This window comes from Apostichopus japonicus, mitochondrion (genome assembly GCF_037975245.1).
Source record: "Apostichopus japonicus mitochondrion, complete genome".
Classification (NCBI taxonomy): domain Eukaryota; kingdom Metazoa; phylum Echinodermata; class Holothuroidea; order Aspidochirotida; family Stichopodidae; genus Apostichopus; species Apostichopus japonicus.
In genome coordinates, this window is record NC_012616.1 from 1 (window position 1) to 16,099 (window position 16,099).

The window sequence follows — 16,099 nt, forward strand, 5'->3', positions numbered from 1 at the left end:
ATGAAACTAAGACGCTGACTTTTTTCTACTAAACACAAGGACATTGGTACACTTTATTTAATTTTTGGAGCGTGAGCAGGAATGGTTGGAACAGCCATGAGAGTCATAATCCGAACAGAACTAGCCCAGCCAGGCTCTCTTCTTCAAGACGACCAAGTTTATAAAGTTGTGGTAACAGCCCATGCTTTAGTTATGATATTCTTTATGGTGATGCCAATAATGATTGGAGGATTTGGTAAATGATTAATTCCTCTAATGATAGGTGCTCCAGACATGGCTTTCCCACGAATGAAAAAAATGAGATTTTGACTAATACCTCCCTCCTTCATTCTTCTTCTTGCCTCTGCAGGAGTTGAAAGAGGGGCCGGAACAGGGTGAACAATTTACCCCCCACTCTCAAGCAATATTGCCCACGCAGGAGGATCTGTTGACCTAGCTATTTTTTCACTACACTTGGCTGGTGCCTCCTCAATTCTGGCTTCCATAAAATTCATAACCACAATTATTAAAATGCGGACTCCGGGGATAACTTTTGATCGACTTCCCTTATTCGTGTGATCCGTATTTATAACTGCTATTCTTTTACTTCTGAGCCTTCCAGTACTAGCTGGAGCCATAACGATGTTACTAACGGACCGTAAAATTAAAACAACTTTTTTTGACCCAGCAGGTGGAGGAGACCCAATATTGTTTCAACACTTGTTCTGATTCTTCGGACACCCAGAAGTTTATATTTTAATACTACCTGGATTTGGTATGATCTCTCACGTTATAGCACATTATAGAGGTAAGCAAGAACCCTTCGGTTATTTAGGTATGGTGTATGCCATGGTGGCTATAGGGATACTAGGATTTCTTGTTTGGGCCCACCATATGTTTACTGTTGGTATGGATGTAGACACCCGTGCCTACTTCACAGCAGCTACCATGATTATTGCTGTTCCAACCGGAATAAAGGTATTTAGATGAATGGCCACGTTACAAGGGTCAAAGTTAGTCTGAGAGACCCCTCTGCTTTGAGCTCTAGGATTTGTTTTTTTGTTCACTGTAGGAGGACTAACAGGGATTGTATTGGCTAATTCTTCAATAGACGTTATACTACACGACACTTACTATGTTGTTGCACATTTCCACTATGTACTATCAATGGGTGCTGTATTTGCTATATTTGCCGGATTTACACATTGATTTCCACTTTTTTCAGGAACCGCATTTCACCCACTATGATCAAAGGTTCAATTCTTCATAATGTTTATAGGGGTTAACCTAACCTTCTTCCCGCAACACTTCCTAGGTTTAGCTGGAATGCCACGACGATACTCAGATTACCCAGACGCTTATACAACATGGAAAACTGTTTCATCCATAGGATCCTTAATCTCTCTAGTAGGTGCCCTGTTTTTTCTTTTCCTAATATGAGAAGCCTTTGCCTCTCAACGAAAGGTAAGAACCCCTTCTTTCGTTTCCGCATCTCTGGAATGACAATACGAAAGCTTTCCACCGTCACACCATACGTTTGAGGAAACCCCGACAACATTTCTACTAACAAAGTAAACTAAAAGAAGACTAGTTTAAAAAACATGAAGTTTCGACCTTCAAGTTCTCAGCGTTTAATCTGAGGTCTTCCAAATGAAAATCTTATCGGCTGTGTTATTTTCTCTATTCTTCCTAGGGATTATAGGTGTAGTTATAAAACGACTACATCTGCTCTCACTCCTTCTATGTTTAGAGCTTCTTTTAGTCTCCCTTTTTCTCAAAATATCTACCTGGTCTCAAATACATGACGAGCTTGTTTACCTAAAATTCTCCATTCTTCTTCTAACGTTTTCAGCGTGTGAGGCAAGCGCAGGGCTAGCTCTAATGGTATCCCTCTCACGGAGACACAAAACAGACTTATTAGCGAAAATAAAACTGCTACAAACGTAAAATGGCAACTTGAGCACAACTCGGTTTACAGGATGCATCCTCTCCCCTAATGGAAGAGCTAATCTATTTTCATGATTACACGTTAATTATACTAACTTTAATAATTATTTTGGTATTTTATGGACTTATATCTCTTGTTACTTCGTCTCTTACCAAACGATTTTTTCTGGAAGGGCAAGAACTAGAGACCATATGGACAATAGTGCCAGCGTTTATACTAATATTTATTGCCTTTCCCTCTCTTCAACTACTCTACTTGATGGACGAAGTCAAAAATCCCTTCCTAACAATTAAGGCGATAGGACATCAATGATACTGAAGATATGAATACACGGATTACCATGAAATAGAATTTGACTCTTACATGGTACCAACCTCAGACTTAGAAGCAGGTTTACCCCGACTACTTGAAGTAGACAACCGGTTAGTGTTGCCCTACCAAAACCCTATCCGGGTTTTGGTGTCATCTGCTGATGTATTACACTCATGAGCCGTCCCCTCCCTAGGAGTAAAGATGGATGCCGTGCCGGGTCGTCTTAACCAGACCTCTTTCCTATTAAGACGAACAGGATTATTTTACGGGCAATGCTCGGAGATATGCGGAGCAAATCACAGATTTATGCCAATAGTTATAGAATCAGTCCCATTCGAAAACTTTGAATCCTGAATAACGCAAAACCTTGAAGAATAAACCTTGGATAGCTTAATAAAAGCTTCAGCCTCTTGATCTGAAGATGGAAAATACCTTTCCTCCAAGGGATGCCACAATTAGACCTTTCCTGATTTATTATAAAATTCTTCCTAGCATGATCATTAGTAATAGTGATGATAGTAGTCCTTGTTAAGCAAAAATGACTAAGAGACAAGGAAGGAGACAGCCAACATAACAAAAAGATAGAACAACAACAAAAAGAATGAAAATGATAAAAAGATTATTTGGACAATTTTCGCCCGACACTATTTTATTTATCCCCCTACAGTTAGTTTCCTGCATGATAGCAATAGTATGAGCCCTTTACATTTTCCCAACCAACTTTTTTAGAGGCCGAATAAGATACATATGAACAACTGTCCGACTAGAGGCTATGAAGCTGCTTTTCCAAAACGGGAAGAAGGCTTCTGCTCCTTGAATAACTACTTTGACAGCGGTTTTTTTCATAATTTTATCAGTAAAACTAATGGGACTTTTCCCGTACGCTTTTACAGTAACCAGACACGCCTCTTTTACTTACAGATTAGCAATACCTCTATGGTTAAGAGTAAATTTTCTAGGTTTCTTCATGGCTTTTAAAAGACGACTAAGACACCTGGTCCCACAAGGGACTCCGTCCTTCTTGATACCGGCTATGGTTTGAATAGAAACCCTAAGATTAATAGCACAGCCAATAGCTTTAGGTTTACGGCTAGCAGCCAAACTTACTGCTGGTCATTTACTCATTTTTCTACTTTCAACCGCCACCTGAATACTAGCTTCTAGACCTATAGTAAGAGCGCTAACCTTAATTATTCTAGGATTGCTGTTTATACTTGAAGTTGGTGTGGCCTGCATCCAAGCTTATGTATTTACATCCCTAGTTAAATTCTACCTAGACCAAAACATATAAATATGACCCATCAACACCCTTTCCACCTAGTAGATCAAAGACCATGACCGCTAACAGCCGCCTTCGGAGCTCTCATAATGACCTCAGGCTTAGTAGTGTGATTTCATTTAGGCACAATAACCTTATTCATAATAGGAATGCTAGCAACAACAGTAACAGCAATAAGATGATGACGAGATGTCGTCCGGGAAGCTACATTTCAGGGACACCACACTCTGGTAGTTATTAAAGGCTTACGGTACGGAATGATATTATTCATAACATCAGAAGTTTGCTTTTTCTTTGCCTTTTTCTGAGCATTCTTTCACAGAAGACTGGCACCCACAGTAGAAATAGGGGTTTCATGACCTCCCACAGGAATTGACGCGCTGAAACCATTTCTAGTCCCCTTACTAAAAACAGCAGTATTACTATCCTCAGGAGCCACTATAACTTGGGCTCACCATAGAATAATAGAGAAAAATCGAGGGGAAGCGGTGCAAGCACTAGGGTTAACCGTAATTCTAGGACTGTACTTCACAGCTCTACAGGCATGAGAATATCTAGATGCCCCCTTTACTATTGCCGACAGAGTATATGGTTCTACCTTCTTTGTAGCAACCGGATTCCACGGGTTGCATGTAATAATAGGAACCACCTTTCTAGCCGTATGTTTTTTTCGGTTACTAAGCCACCATTTCTCTAACCACCACCACTTTGGATTTGAAGCCGCTGCATGATACTGACACTTCGTAGACGTGGTCTGGCTTTTCTTATATGTGTGCATCTACTGATGAGGATCATAAGAGGAGGAGGGAATTAAACCCTCGTCATTTGATTTCAAGTCAAGCGCAAAAACATTCTGCCACTCCTCCCTTTATATTAATAAGAAATAACAAAAATGAAATTTCTAGTTTTTCTGACTATAGCCATTATACTATCAAGTCTTCTATTAATTGTAGGACACTTCCTTCCCAGACGATCTTTAGAATTAGAAAAGAGATCCCCTTATGAATGCGGATTCGACCCAATAAAATCAGCGCGTCTTCCGTTCTCCTTTCGGTTTTTCTTAGTAGCCATACTGTTTTTAATATTCGACTTGGAAATAGCGCTATTATTTCCAATAATACCCGCCTCTAGTAAAAATATATCTATACTTCTTCCTCTATCTTCAGTATTTTTAATAATACTGGCAGCGGGATTAGCATATGAATGACAGCAAGGAGGCCTAGAATGGGCAGAATAAATAAATGTTAACATTATTAAGAGTCTCGATTTCTACAATTGTTTTAATTAAAGTAAAGAAGTGAAAATGGAATGCTCTGTTCGTGGCCCTAGCCATGATGACCTTTCTTTCGATAACAACAGTGAAAAACAGAGGAAGAGCAAGTTGGTCGTTTCTTAGGCACAGCCTAGCGGTGGACTCACTATCAGCCCCCTTGATAATCCTTAGATGTTGACTAGCACCTCTATGTTTTCTGGCGCAGAAAGTCGTCAAGGGAAAAAGAGGAAGGCTTCAAAAAGGATTTCTAGCACTCACCTGCTCTATTATATTCTTCCTTCTTCTAACGTTTTCCTCGCTAAAAATTCTCTCGTTTTTCATATGTTTTGAAGCAACCCTAATTCCTACCTTAGTTTTAATAACACGGTGAGGAGCAAAAGTAGAACGTCTTCAAGCTGGGACATACTTTCTTTTCTACACGTTGTTTGGCTCTCTTCCCCTTCTAGTATCCATTGTACTTATAAGCCAAACTACGTCCACATTGATGATACCCATATCCGAGATAGTAAGATTACAGGGTAAAACCTTTTTCAGAATAAAAATATGGTGAATAATAACTATTGTGGCTTTCCTAGTAAAGATGCCAATATACGGATTTCACCTGTGATTACCGAAGGCTCACGTAGAAGCACCGGTAGCAGGTTCCATGATACTGGCTGCAATTTTACTAAAGTTAGGTGGTTACGGTATAATACGAATGAAAGCTTACTTCCCAGACGTAACCACACTATCAGCCATCCTAACAGTTATATGTTGCTGAGGAGCCTTAATAACAAGCATCCTATGTACACGACAGACAGACCTTAAGGCCTTAATAGCGTACTCGTCAGTTGGCCATATGAGTCTAGTAGCAGCTGGTACAATAGTATTTTCGGACTGAACAATAAGAGGAGCTATAATGTTAATGATAGCTCACGGATTAGTTTCCTCAGCTTTGTTTGCCCTAGCCAAAATTTTATATGAACGAACGCACACACGGAAAATTTTTATTACGCGAGGATTTAAGATGATTACAGTGCTCTTACCTTTCTGATGATTAATAAGGTGTGCAGCGAAACTCGGCCTACCACCTCTACCAAAACTTATAGGAGAACTCTACATAATAACAGGTATTATAAGGTGATCTATATTCTTAGCTCCAATATTAGGAGTAGCTACTGTATTTGGAGCAATCTACTCTTTACTTATCTACCAAAAAACAAAAACACAAAGAATTGTATTATCTTCCATGAGTTTCAATGAAATAAGCCCTCGGGAACACATTTTGATTCTCTTCCATCTTCTTCCCCTACTCTCTATAATAGTGGCGCCAAAATCATGTATGGTATGATCTAAATAGTTTAGTAAAACACTAATTTGTGGCATTAGAGACGGCATATTGTTTTGCCTTTAGATCCGAATCCTATGTGAATATTCTTGGCCTGCTAAGCCAAAGAATTTGTGGTTTAACTCCATGAAGGACTCGATGTTTTTCTCTCCAGGAACTGTTAATTCTAGTATTACCCTGACAATATTTATTATCCTACTAATAGCTTCATTTTTCTCGGCAAAGAGACTCAAGAAAAACAGCTTGCGAAAACTAAACGAGGCTAAAATAGCTCTTACGACTATGAAGGTTCTTGTTTTGCTATCATTGTTAAAATTGACTATTTTTATATTAGGAGGCGGAGAACCTTCTGTTTCTTCTGTTTTTCCATGGCTGAACACGGGTAAACTCAAATCTTTTCTGTCCATAAAAATAGACAGAAAGTTTATATTCTTTTCATCGGCCGCTTTATTAGTAACATGGTCTATAATAGAATTCTCTATATACTACATGAGAGATGACCCAAACGGAAAAAGTTTTTTCCGTTTACTAATGATTTTTCTTCTAAAAATGTTGATTTTAACGTCGGCCAAAAATATTTTCTTGTTTTTTGTAGGCTGAGAAGGAGTCGGGTTTTTGTCTTTTTTACTAATAAGGTGGTGATCTACTCGAACGGATGCGAAAGCCTCCGCTCTTCAGGCTATAGTATACAAACGGATAGGAGATATTGGAATTATAGTCGTGATATCTGGGCTACTAATAAAAACAAGAAGTTGAGATATAAAAAGTCTGTCCACGAAAAAAATTAGTGGATTTTGAGTATCTGCCATTTTGTTTACCTCTCTAATAGGAGCTATAGGGAAGTCAGCCCAGTTTGGGCTTCATCCGTGGCTACCAGCTGCAATGGAAGGGCCAACCCCAGTATCAGCCTTACTACACAGGTCAACAATGGTAGTGGCCGGTGTTTTTCTTCTAATCCGAATGACGACAATTATTACACCCTCCGAAACTTTTTTAAATATAACTCTGATTATAGGGGCCTTAACGGCTATTTTTGCGGCAACCTCAGCGTTTCAACAACATGATATTAAGAAGATAATAGCCTATTCTACAACAAGTCAGCTAGGTCTAATGGTTGTGTCTATAGGATTAGGTAAACCTAAAGTCGCCTTGTTTCATATATGCACCCATGCTTTCTTTAAGGCAATGCTGTTTTTGTGCTCGGGAAGAATTATACACAGACATAAAAAAGAACAAGATCTTCGAAAGATGTCTAAAATAAGGGAAAGCCTTCCCATAACCTCAAGATGTTTGTTTTTAGGGAGAATAGCTTTAATGGGAGTACCTTTTCTAAGAGGGTTTTACTCTAAGGACCTTATTTTGGAATTAGTTGTAGAAAAACCAAGAAACTTAATATCGTTTTCTCTAGCCATTATAGCCACGTTTTTGACAGCAGCTTATAGCTTCCGAATAATAACGTTCTGCTTCCTCAAAAACTCAAGAAAACCCCCTATAAAACCTATGAAAGAGGAGAAACCAAAACTTGTATTCCCTTTAGTACGACTAGCCATGGGGGCTATTTTTGCTGGATGGTTAATAGGCGCTTGACTCCTTAACCTCCCAAGACTATTCCCCATCGGTATAGTTAAGGCTATGCCACTAATTGTAACAGTAATTGGTGCTACCATAGTAAGATCGCTTATATTGTCTAACAAAAGTAAAACAACCGCGAAAACTTTTTTCAGGAAGACGTGATTTTATACTTCTACATCACACATAATTTCAAGAAGTATAACAAAAGCCACTGCCTTAACCCTAACCACTCGAGCCCTAGATCGAGGTTGAAGAGAAACGGCAGGTGGACAAGGGATGTTTGCAGTTAAAAGGGACCTAACAAAGGCACAACAAATAACTCAAACAGGTTATATAAAGCAGTACCTTTTATCTATATCTCTTATTGTAGTATGCATTCTAACAACAGCAATGATTATATAACACATGTAATGATGAGTACTACAAAGCTCGAAGTGCTAAAAGAGAAGAGCCATAAGAAACTACCAAAGCCACAATCAAGACCACTAAAAGAGCCAACCCTCCTACAAGCAAGTAAGCTCCCCCATAATCGTATAATACAGAAAGAGAAGATAAATCTTTTAAAGGGGAAAGAAGATTAAACAAGGTTCTTGATTCTAGGAAGTCCTCAAATATAAAAAGGACCCAGAAAGACAGCAACAAAAAAAGCAACACTACCTCCCCCAAATTACTAACCATTGGATACCGATCGGCAGATAAAGCACTAGAATACACGAAGACCACGAGCATACCACCCATATAAATCAAAAGTAAAAGAAGTGCTAAAAATGTTAAACCAAGAGAAGTTAAAACCACACACCCGAATAGAGACCTTATCATTAAACCCAAAGCCGCATAGTAAGGTGAAAGACTGTAAAAAACTAAAGTACTACCTAACAACAAAAGCAACATGAACAAGTAAAACACCATTTATATAAATGACAGGACCGCTACGAAAGAGGCACCCTCTTTTTCGAATACTAAAAGGATCTTTGGTGGACCTTCCGGCCCCAAGAAAACTTTCCGTATGATGAAAATTTGGATCTCTTTTAAGACTATGTTTAATAGTACAACTAATCACCGGGATATTTTTGGCTATGCACTACACCGCTGATATTTCCCTAGCTTTCTCGTCAGTAAGACACATATGCCGAGACGTAAAATATGGATGACTCCTTCGAAATATTCACGCAAAAAGAGCTTCCTTCTTCTTTATTTGTCTTTACTGCCACATAGGACGAGGTATATACTACGGATCCTACGTAAAACAGGAAACGTGAAACATAGGAGTTATATTGTTTTTAATAACGATGGTTACTGCTTTCGTAGGATACGTATTGCCTTGAGGTCAAATGTCTTTCTGAGCCGCAACAGTAATCACAAAACTTCTATCAGCTGTACCTTATATAGGGGAGATGTTAGTACAATGAGTATGAGGAGGGTTTTCTGTAGACAAAGCTACACTGACTCGATTCTTTACCTTCCACTTCCTTTTCCCTTTTATTATAGCAGCTTTATCAATTATACACCTACTATTTTTACATCAGACAGGCTCCAAAAACCCAACAGGCTTAGACAGTAAATATGATAAGGCTCCATTTCACGTTTACTTCTCAACTAAGGATCTTGTAGGATTTTTAGTTCTGTTGGCAGGGATTCTTACACTTGCTCTTTTAGCTCCAACAGCTTTAAAAGACCCAGAGAACTTTATCCCTGCCAACCCGCTAGTAACGCCTACCCACATTCAGCCAGAGTGATATTTCCTCTTTGCTTACGCAATACTCCGCTCTATCCCTAAAAAGCTAGGAGGGGTTATCGCGTTACTAGCAGCTGTATTAGTATGATTTTTAGTCCCGATTCTTCACACCTCATGAAAACAAGCTTCGACATTTCGACCACTAAGACAAGTCACGTTTTGAATTCTAGCTGCAACTTTTATTATTTTGACATGAATAGGGAGACAACCTGTTGAGGAACCGTATATAATAATAGGGCAGGTAGCCTCTGTACTTTATTTCTCTATATTTGTTTTTTTCTTCCCGGGAATAGCAGTAATAGAAAAAAAGCTTCTGTTACGATATTAGAGTAGCTTAAGGCCAAAGCTTGGCGTTGAAAATGCCAGATCAAAGGTTGAACTCCTTTCTCTAATAAAAGCTTGGTTCTAGCTTAAATTTTAGCTTTCTTCTATCTGCCACATGTAAGTTATTAAACGAACCAGCAAGAGGAGTTATAATGTGAAACCTTCTAACTCAATCTATAAGTTAAAATACCTAAAGAAGATATACCTTGCGACTGCAGTGCTTAGTTTTATTAAATCTGGGAAACCAGGAAATAGATAAGAAGAAAAGGGATGGTCAATAACGTGCCAGCAACCGCGGTTACACGTTAATCCCTAGTTAAACCTCACCGGTTAAAGGAAGTAAAGCTCGGAAAACTAGTTATGAGTAAAAACTCAGCAGTAATAAGCTAAATAATAGAAAAATAGCTAGGAAAGCTCAACTGAAAAAGTGAGGAATAAACTGGAATTAGATACTCCACTATACTCACTAGTAAATCCTAAAACACCAGAGTAGTACGGCTAAAGGCTAAAACTTAAAGAACTTGGCGGTTTTCTACCCCTTTTCGGAGGAGCTTGTCATTGAATCGATAACCCACGAGGAACCTCACCACCCAAAGATAAATTCAGCTTGTATACCATCGTCGTCAGTTCACCTCTTTAAGAAAGTGAGCGAAAAGGAATTACCCTCAACGTCAGATCAAGGTGCAGCTTATAGGGTGGGAATAGATGAGCTACTTTATTTGTTAACAGAGAATTTAGCATTGAAAAAGTTAATGAAAGAGGATTCGATAGTAATAAAAGTAAAGAGAAACACTATGAAATCAGCTCTAGAATGCGCACACATCGCCCGTCACTCTCGTCAAACGAGGAGAAAAGTCGTAACATAGTAGGTGTACCGGAAGGTGTACCTGGTTAAAGCTTTTGTAGTTTCAGAAAAACGAGGGCTTTTCAAGCCCTAAACCCAAGTTAGACTCTTGGTAAAAGCAGCTATAAAAGTTAACGACAAACAGCCAGTCTTGTAAACTGGAAAAGAGGGTTTAACTCCCTCTTATAGCTTTTAGGTAAATTATCTCCCCTTAGAAACCCCTCCCCGGCTCAGATCCGTCTTCACAACTTCTCTACGTTCAGTATTCTAGTCTCCCATCGCGGGATTATTTTTCTCTTACTCTTTTAGCCTTAAGCTTTACTAGACAAACGCTTCCTATAATAGTTAAAGTATGTTTGCTCGGACGCCTCCAACTCTATAATCCCCTTCGGGCACCTTTCTACTATCTACGACAATACCTACGGTCTACACTAGCCCCCAGGTATTTTCTCCGATGTCTCCACGGTACCCTCTTAGGACATTATAGTTAATCTATAGCTCGCTTTGTTTTACCATAACGTTAGTTATCGTCTTTATAACCTTACTCCTTTATATAATACTTGATCCAACAAGACCCGCTCTCCTTTGCTTAATCGCTCGGCGTGACAAAAATTTTTGTTCCATTTATATAAATGATAATACTCAGAAGCTAGTTTATTAAAAATGACTGCTTTGGGAGCCGTTGATATAGGAATTTCCTATGCTTCTGAAAAGGTAAGGAACGAACTTACATCTAGGGAATCAAAGTCCCTTATTTTTCATTAAAATACTTCTCAGTTTATGTTTACAGCAGTACTTATGGGTTGAGTTGAAGCTGAAACAATAGCATTTGGCCGTTAACCAAAAGGATGAAGGTTGTACTCCTTTCAACTCAGAAGTTTAAATAGCAAAGTTAGTAATGCGATAGATTTAGGCTCTATGACCAGAGGTGCAAATCCTTTTTTAAACTATATGTGGAGTCTAAATTACTTTTAGATCTTCTGCTTGCAAGGCAAATGTTTTTATAAACTAAAACCACGGAAGACTTAGGTTAACTAAACCTTGAGCCTTCAAAGCTCAAAATACAAATTAGAATTTTGTAGTCTTTGGGTCTTAAGGTGTTTTACATGTTTGATTGCAAATCAAAAGTTTCTGGTTAAAAACAGATAAGACTTTAATTATGTTAACAGACTGTTTATATAAAAGACAGAACCTGCATAACTTTATGTTATTTTCTTCTTCTAAATTAAATAAAAGGTTACAGAATTGGTTTTTATATACAATACAAGTATATATGAGGATTACTTCAAGACAGTTTGAGTTGCACAAACCTTCACTCCGTGTAAAAGAGTAGCTTACTCCCTAGCTATGTCCTGTAATTTTTAAAACGCAAAGTAAGCTAATTTAAGCTTTTGGGCTCATACTCCAAGAATGGGGGTTAAAATCTCCCCTTTGCAATAAATAAGGTATAACGAAGCTTATAGGAATTTAACCTATGTTTTTGGTCTGACAGTCCAACGTTTTTCTAAACTAAAACTTCTTTTTCTTAAAAGGCAAGATGGCTGAAAAAGCATAGGATTGTAAATCCTTGAATGTAGGTGAAAGTCTTACTCTTCGCCATACCCTATTATTATTGAAATATATCTGACTTCCAATCAGAAGACCTTGGTTAAAACCCCAAGATAGTGTAATACTAGAAGAAGCTAAACCTTTGTTCCTCTTAATGGAAACTTTTAGGGGTGGTTAGACGCTATTTATATAAATAAAAACTTAAAAAAGAGAAATATAGATAACAGAGAATACCTTAATAGCAAAGCGGTAATGCAGGGGACCTAAGCTCCCTCATCAAAAGTTCAACTCTTTTTTAAGGTTGTGGACATATTATTTTTCATCATTCAGGCACTTGCTTTTTTAGTCCCGATTCTTATTTCTGTAGCTTTCCTCACTTTAGTGGAGCGAAAGGTTCTTGGGTACATGCAGTTTCGTAAGGGCCCGAAAGTTGTAGGACCATATGGATTACTACAACCATTTGCTGACGCATTAAAGCTATTTGTGAAGGAAACGCTAAAGCCCTCAACAGCTTCTCCATACTTGTTCTTTTTTTCCCCTCTTCTGTTTTTAATCCTAGCGCTCGTTCTATGGTCATTAATACCCATTCCCCAACCTACCTTAAAAGTAAAATTATCTCTTCTTTTGGTATTAGGAGTTTCAAGACTAGCTGTTTATGCCCTTTTAGGGTCTGGATGAGCTTCAAAATCTAAGTATTCTCTGCTAGGTGGGATACGAGCAGTGGCTCAGACAATTTCATACGAAATAAGAATGGGTCTTATTTTATTATCCATACTTATTTGAACGGGATCTTTTTCTCTTAAGGAAATAACTTTATCTCAACAAAATTGCTGAATGTTACTACCTCATTTACCACTTCTCTTTATGTGGCTGATCTCTACGCTTGCTGAAACTAAACGAGCGCCTTTTGACTTAACAGAGGGCGAATCAAAACTAGTCTCAGGATATAAAGTTGAGTATGCTGGAGGTCCATTTGCCTTATTTTTTATAGCGGAATACGCAAAAATTATATTCATGAAAGTCTTAAGAATTATCATTTTTATGGGGGGAGGAAGGCCATTTTCCACCATACCAGTAATTGCTAGACTTATTATAAGAACGAAGGCAATAGCCCTTGTGTTCTTTTTTTTATGAGTTCGGGCCTCTTACCCACGGTTCCGTTATGACCAACTAATGCACCTTACATGAAAGAATTATCTTCCACTATCACTAGGTCTTTTTTCTCTTACCTTAAGTATACTGGTTATTACAAAAAGGTCTCCGTTTATTTTATAAAGTTAGTAAGGACTTACTCCTAGTTGGAATATCTGACCGATAATCAGACAGTAGAGGTTAAAGTCCTCTTAAGTCCTATGAAACGACTAGTAAAAGCTTTTCTCTTAACTAGGTTAATAGCTGGGACAAGATTAGTTATATTTTCCAATCACTGATTTCCAATATGATTAGGGTTAGAATTAAGAACCCTGTCAATAATACCCCTGCTCAGGTACACTAGACAATCTCGAAGAGTAGAAGCCACACTGAAGTACTTTTTAGTACAAGCATTTAGAGCTGCCCTATTACTAAAAGGAGCCGTTCTTAATCTCTGGATAAGAAAAAGATGAGACGTGAAAAGAATAACTTCACCAATATCTTATTTTATAATAACAGCCGCGTTAATAATAAAGTTAGGTCTAGCCCCATGCCACTTTTGGTTCCCCGACGTCTTAAGAGGACTCCCATTTCTTAGTACTATAATAATAGCATGTTGACAAAAGATAGCTCCGATGTTATTGTTACTATCACTCTCGAAATTAGTTTCGTCTGAAATTATAATAGTCTGCTCCATATTATCCGTTTTAGTCGGAGGATGAGGAGGGTTAAAACAGATAAGAGTGCGAAAGATACTAGCGTATTCCTCAATTGGGCATCTAGGATGAATTACATGTGTAGCTTTTTTTATCCCTGAGGTATCCTACTTACTATTTTTATTCTACATACTAAAAAAAACAGCCATTCTACTTATATGCCATAAAGGCTCTCTTTATTATCTTTCTTCTCTTAGAAAGTCAAAAGTCGTCCCTATCACAGCCATACTGTTTTCGATAGCTCTTTTATCTTTAGGAGGGCTACCCCCTTTGGGTGGCTTCATCAAAAAGGTAATACCATTAATTGTGTTCTCGCTAAACGGAAAAAATTTTATAATACCGTTTTTCCTTATAGGAAGACTAATAAGACTATTTTTCTACATACGAATAGTTTTCAAAACTAGGCTAACCTTGTTTCCCCAACACAGACTTAAAATAGTATCATTTCGCACCGGGAAAAAGAGACTCTCACAGCCTATTATAAGCACACTAATCCCGATAACGATTTGAGGATTACTTCTTCTTCCCATATTCTTTTTATTCATATAAAGATAAAAGTTAAAAGCGAATAAATAAAAGATTTTAAAGTATTATTGTATAATATAAAACAGTACCGCAAGGGAAAGCTGAAATATAATGAAAGTTAAAAAAAGGATAAGAGTTAATCGTACCTTTTGTATTATGGTTTAACAAGATCTGATGATAAACAGAACAGCACCCGAAATCTGGAGAGCTAACCAAACCCTCTCAAAGGAGAACTACACAACCACTGTTGCAAGAGTGGTAAAAGAGGTTTGGTTAGAGATGATATGTTTAACGCGCCAGATGATAGCTGGTTTTCTTAGAAAAAAGTTTAAGCTTTTCTCCCTTATTCACAGTTTTTACCTTAAAGGAAAATATTAGGAAAGAAAAAAGGGAAGAAAGAGAAAAGAAGATAAGTTCTTTTCTCAAAAAGGAAACAACCAGGAAAGAAGGAAAGACCAAAAACAAGTGAAAAGGGAAAGGATCAAAGTAGGCCTAAAAGCGGCCATCTAAAAGAAAGCGTTAAAGCTCAAATCCTCTTAACCCGAAAATTTTTGATACTAGATCCAACCTCTTTTAAACTAAAGGAAAATAATAATGTTAAAACGAGTAAGAAAAAGACTTTGTTACCCCACTAAAGGAAAACTAAAACAAAACCAAGAACGCCTAAAACCACAAGAGTAAGCATCAAGGAATCCTTTCCCAACACAGGAAGTGGCCAAACAAGGAAAAAGGGGAAGAAAGGAACTAGGCAAATAAAAAGGGGGACTGTTTACCAAAAACATAGCCCCACGAACTTCATATGTGGGGTGCAGCCTGCCCAGTGGAATTTATTCTAAACGGCCGCGGTATTTTGACCGTGCAAAGGTAGCATAATCACTTGTCTCTTAAATGGGGACCTGTATGAATGGCTTTTCACTCTTTCACTGTCTCTCTTCCCTCCCTCCTAATCTTCTAATCACGTGAAGAAGCGTGAACAAATAAGAAAGACGAGAAGACCCTGTCGAGCTTAAGCTAACCCTGAAATGTCGTCTACCTTTTTTCTTAGAAAGAGGTAAATTTCAGATAAAGTTTTGGTTGGGGCAACCGTGGAGAAAAAGAATCCTCCAGTTAGTTAGGAAGAAAACCTTTCACCTAAAAAATTTAGCGACCCAGTTACTCTGGTAAACGGAAAAAGTTACCGCAGGGATAACAGCGTTATCTTCTCTAAGAGCCCATATTGACGAGAAGGATTGCGACCTCGATGTTGGATTGGGGTAACCAAAGGGTGTAGCAGCTCTTTAAGGTTGGACTGTTCGTCCATTAACTCCCTACATGATCTGAGTTCAGACCGACGTAAGTCAGGTCAGCTTCTATCTTCTAAATAACCCTTCTAGTACGAAAGGACCGAAGGGAGGCCTTCAATGACCAACGTTAAAAGGTAAAAAAACAAGAAAAAAGTTAATAAATATATTTCTTAGTTAAATCTAGGGAACGTCTAAAAGAGACGTGAAAACAAATTCGCTTAAACCTACGTTAAAAAAAAAGTTTTAGGATTTCACACAAGGGGACCCCCTTATAGTTTTCCAGAATTTTTAATTTTAAGAAAC

At 38.0% G+C, this 16,099-nt stretch overlaps 13 protein-coding genes across 13 annotated transcripts, besides 24 other annotated features; 12 read left to right on the forward strand and 1 right to left on the reverse strand. All coding sequences in view use genetic code 9, as the record gives it.

Moving 5' to 3' along the window:
• On the forward strand, positions 1-1,554 carry COX1 (cytochrome c oxidase subunit I). The gene has a single exon. It carries the CDS (start codon positions 1-3, stop codon positions 1,552-1,554), a length of 1,554 nt encoding a protein of 517 aa, YP_002836154.1.
• Positions 1,555-1,560: 6 nt separating this feature from the next.
• Positions 1,561-1,628, forward strand: a tRNA (tRNA-Arg).
• Position 1,629: 1 nt separating this feature from the next.
• On the forward strand, positions 1,630-1,926 carry ND4L (NADH dehydrogenase subunit 4L). The gene has a single exon. The coding sequence runs from the start codon at positions 1,630-1,632 to the stop codon at positions 1,924-1,926; it is 297 nt and encodes a 98-aa protein (YP_002836155.1).
• A 1-nt stretch (position 1,927) lies between these two features.
• Positions 1,928-2,617, forward strand: COX2 (cytochrome c oxidase subunit II). Its single transcript has one exon. The coding sequence runs from the start codon at positions 1,928-1,930 to the stop codon at positions 2,615-2,617; it is 690 nt and encodes a 229-aa protein (YP_002836156.1).
• Position 2,618: 1 nt separating this feature from the next.
• Positions 2,619-2,685, forward strand: a tRNA (tRNA-Lys).
• On the forward strand, positions 2,686-2,853 carry ATP8 (ATP synthase F0 subunit 8). Its single transcript has one exon. It carries the CDS (start codon positions 2,686-2,688, stop codon positions 2,851-2,853), a length of 168 nt encoding a protein of 55 aa, YP_002836157.1.
• Positions 2,847-3,530, forward strand: ATP6 (ATP synthase F0 subunit 6). The gene has a single exon. The coding sequence runs from the start codon at positions 2,847-2,849 to the stop codon at positions 3,528-3,530; it is 684 nt and encodes a 227-aa protein (YP_002836158.1).
• A 2-nt stretch (positions 3,531-3,532) lies between these two features.
• Positions 3,533-4,315, forward strand: COX3 (cytochrome c oxidase subunit III). The gene has a single exon. It carries the CDS (start codon positions 3,533-3,535, stop codon positions 4,313-4,315), a length of 783 nt encoding a protein of 260 aa, YP_002836159.1.
• Positions 4,314-4,384, reverse strand: a tRNA (tRNA-Ser).
• A 26-nt stretch (positions 4,385-4,410) lies between these two features.
• Positions 4,411-4,755, forward strand: ND3 (NADH dehydrogenase subunit 3). Its single transcript has one exon. It carries the CDS (start codon positions 4,411-4,413, stop codon positions 4,753-4,755), a length of 345 nt encoding a protein of 114 aa, YP_002836160.1.
• A 4-nt stretch (positions 4,756-4,759) lies between these two features.
• Positions 4,760-6,130, forward strand: ND4 (NADH dehydrogenase subunit 4). Its single transcript has one exon. It carries the CDS (start codon positions 4,760-4,762, stop codon positions 6,128-6,130), a length of 1,371 nt encoding a protein of 456 aa, YP_002836161.1.
• Positions 6,121-6,187, forward strand: a tRNA (tRNA-His).
• Positions 6,188-6,257, forward strand: a tRNA (tRNA-Ser).
• ND5 (NADH dehydrogenase subunit 5) lies at positions 6,257-8,092 on the forward strand. Its single transcript has one exon. It carries the CDS (start codon positions 6,257-6,259, stop codon positions 8,090-8,092), a length of 1,836 nt encoding a protein of 611 aa, YP_002836162.1.
• Positions 8,093-8,110: 18 nt separating this feature from the next.
• On the reverse strand, positions 8,111-8,599 carry ND6 (NADH dehydrogenase subunit 6). Its single transcript has one exon. The coding sequence runs from the start codon at positions 8,597-8,599 to the stop codon at positions 8,111-8,113; it is 489 nt and encodes a 162-aa protein (YP_002836163.1).
• An 8-nt stretch (positions 8,600-8,607) lies between these two features.
• On the forward strand, positions 8,608-9,753 carry CYTB (cytochrome b). The gene has a single exon. It carries the CDS (start codon positions 8,608-8,610, stop codon positions 9,751-9,753), a length of 1,146 nt encoding a protein of 381 aa, YP_002836164.1.
• Positions 9,749-9,819, forward strand: a tRNA (tRNA-Phe).
• Positions 9,820-10,645, forward strand: an rRNA (s-rRNA).
• Positions 10,646-10,714, forward strand: a tRNA (tRNA-Glu).
• Positions 10,715-10,784, forward strand: a tRNA (tRNA-Thr).
• A 452-nt stretch (positions 10,785-11,236) lies between these two features.
• Positions 11,237-11,303, forward strand: a tRNA (tRNA-Pro).
• Positions 11,300-11,369, reverse strand: a tRNA (tRNA-Gln).
• A 28-nt stretch (positions 11,370-11,397) lies between these two features.
• Positions 11,398-11,468, forward strand: a tRNA (tRNA-Asn).
• Positions 11,469-11,470: 2 nt separating this feature from the next.
• Positions 11,471-11,542, forward strand: a tRNA (tRNA-Leu).
• A 3-nt stretch (positions 11,543-11,545) lies between these two features.
• Positions 11,546-11,611, reverse strand: a tRNA (tRNA-Ala).
• Position 11,612: 1 nt separating this feature from the next.
• Positions 11,613-11,681, forward strand: a tRNA (tRNA-Trp).
• Positions 11,682-11,747, forward strand: a tRNA (tRNA-Cys).
• A 131-nt stretch (positions 11,748-11,878) lies between these two features.
• Positions 11,879-11,948, reverse strand: a tRNA (tRNA-Val).
• Positions 11,949-11,960: 12 nt separating this feature from the next.
• Positions 11,961-12,030, forward strand: a tRNA (tRNA-Met).
• Positions 12,031-12,044: 14 nt separating this feature from the next.
• Positions 12,045-12,112, reverse strand: a tRNA (tRNA-Asp).
• Positions 12,113-12,124: 12 nt separating this feature from the next.
• Positions 12,125-12,192, forward strand: a tRNA (tRNA-Tyr).
• Position 12,193: 1 nt separating this feature from the next.
• Positions 12,194-12,262, forward strand: a tRNA (tRNA-Gly).
• A 111-nt stretch (positions 12,263-12,373) lies between these two features.
• Positions 12,374-12,444, forward strand: a tRNA (tRNA-Leu).
• ND1 (NADH dehydrogenase subunit 1) lies at positions 12,445-13,416 on the forward strand. Its single transcript has one exon. The coding sequence runs from the start codon at positions 12,445-12,447 to the stop codon at positions 13,414-13,416; it is 972 nt and encodes a 323-aa protein (YP_002836165.1).
• A 9-nt stretch (positions 13,417-13,425) lies between these two features.
• Positions 13,426-13,493, forward strand: a tRNA (tRNA-Ile).
• On the forward strand, positions 13,494-14,537 carry ND2 (NADH dehydrogenase subunit 2). The gene has a single exon. It carries the CDS (start codon positions 13,494-13,496, stop codon positions 14,535-14,537), a length of 1,044 nt encoding a protein of 347 aa, YP_002836166.1.
• Positions 14,538-16,099, forward strand: an rRNA (l-rRNA).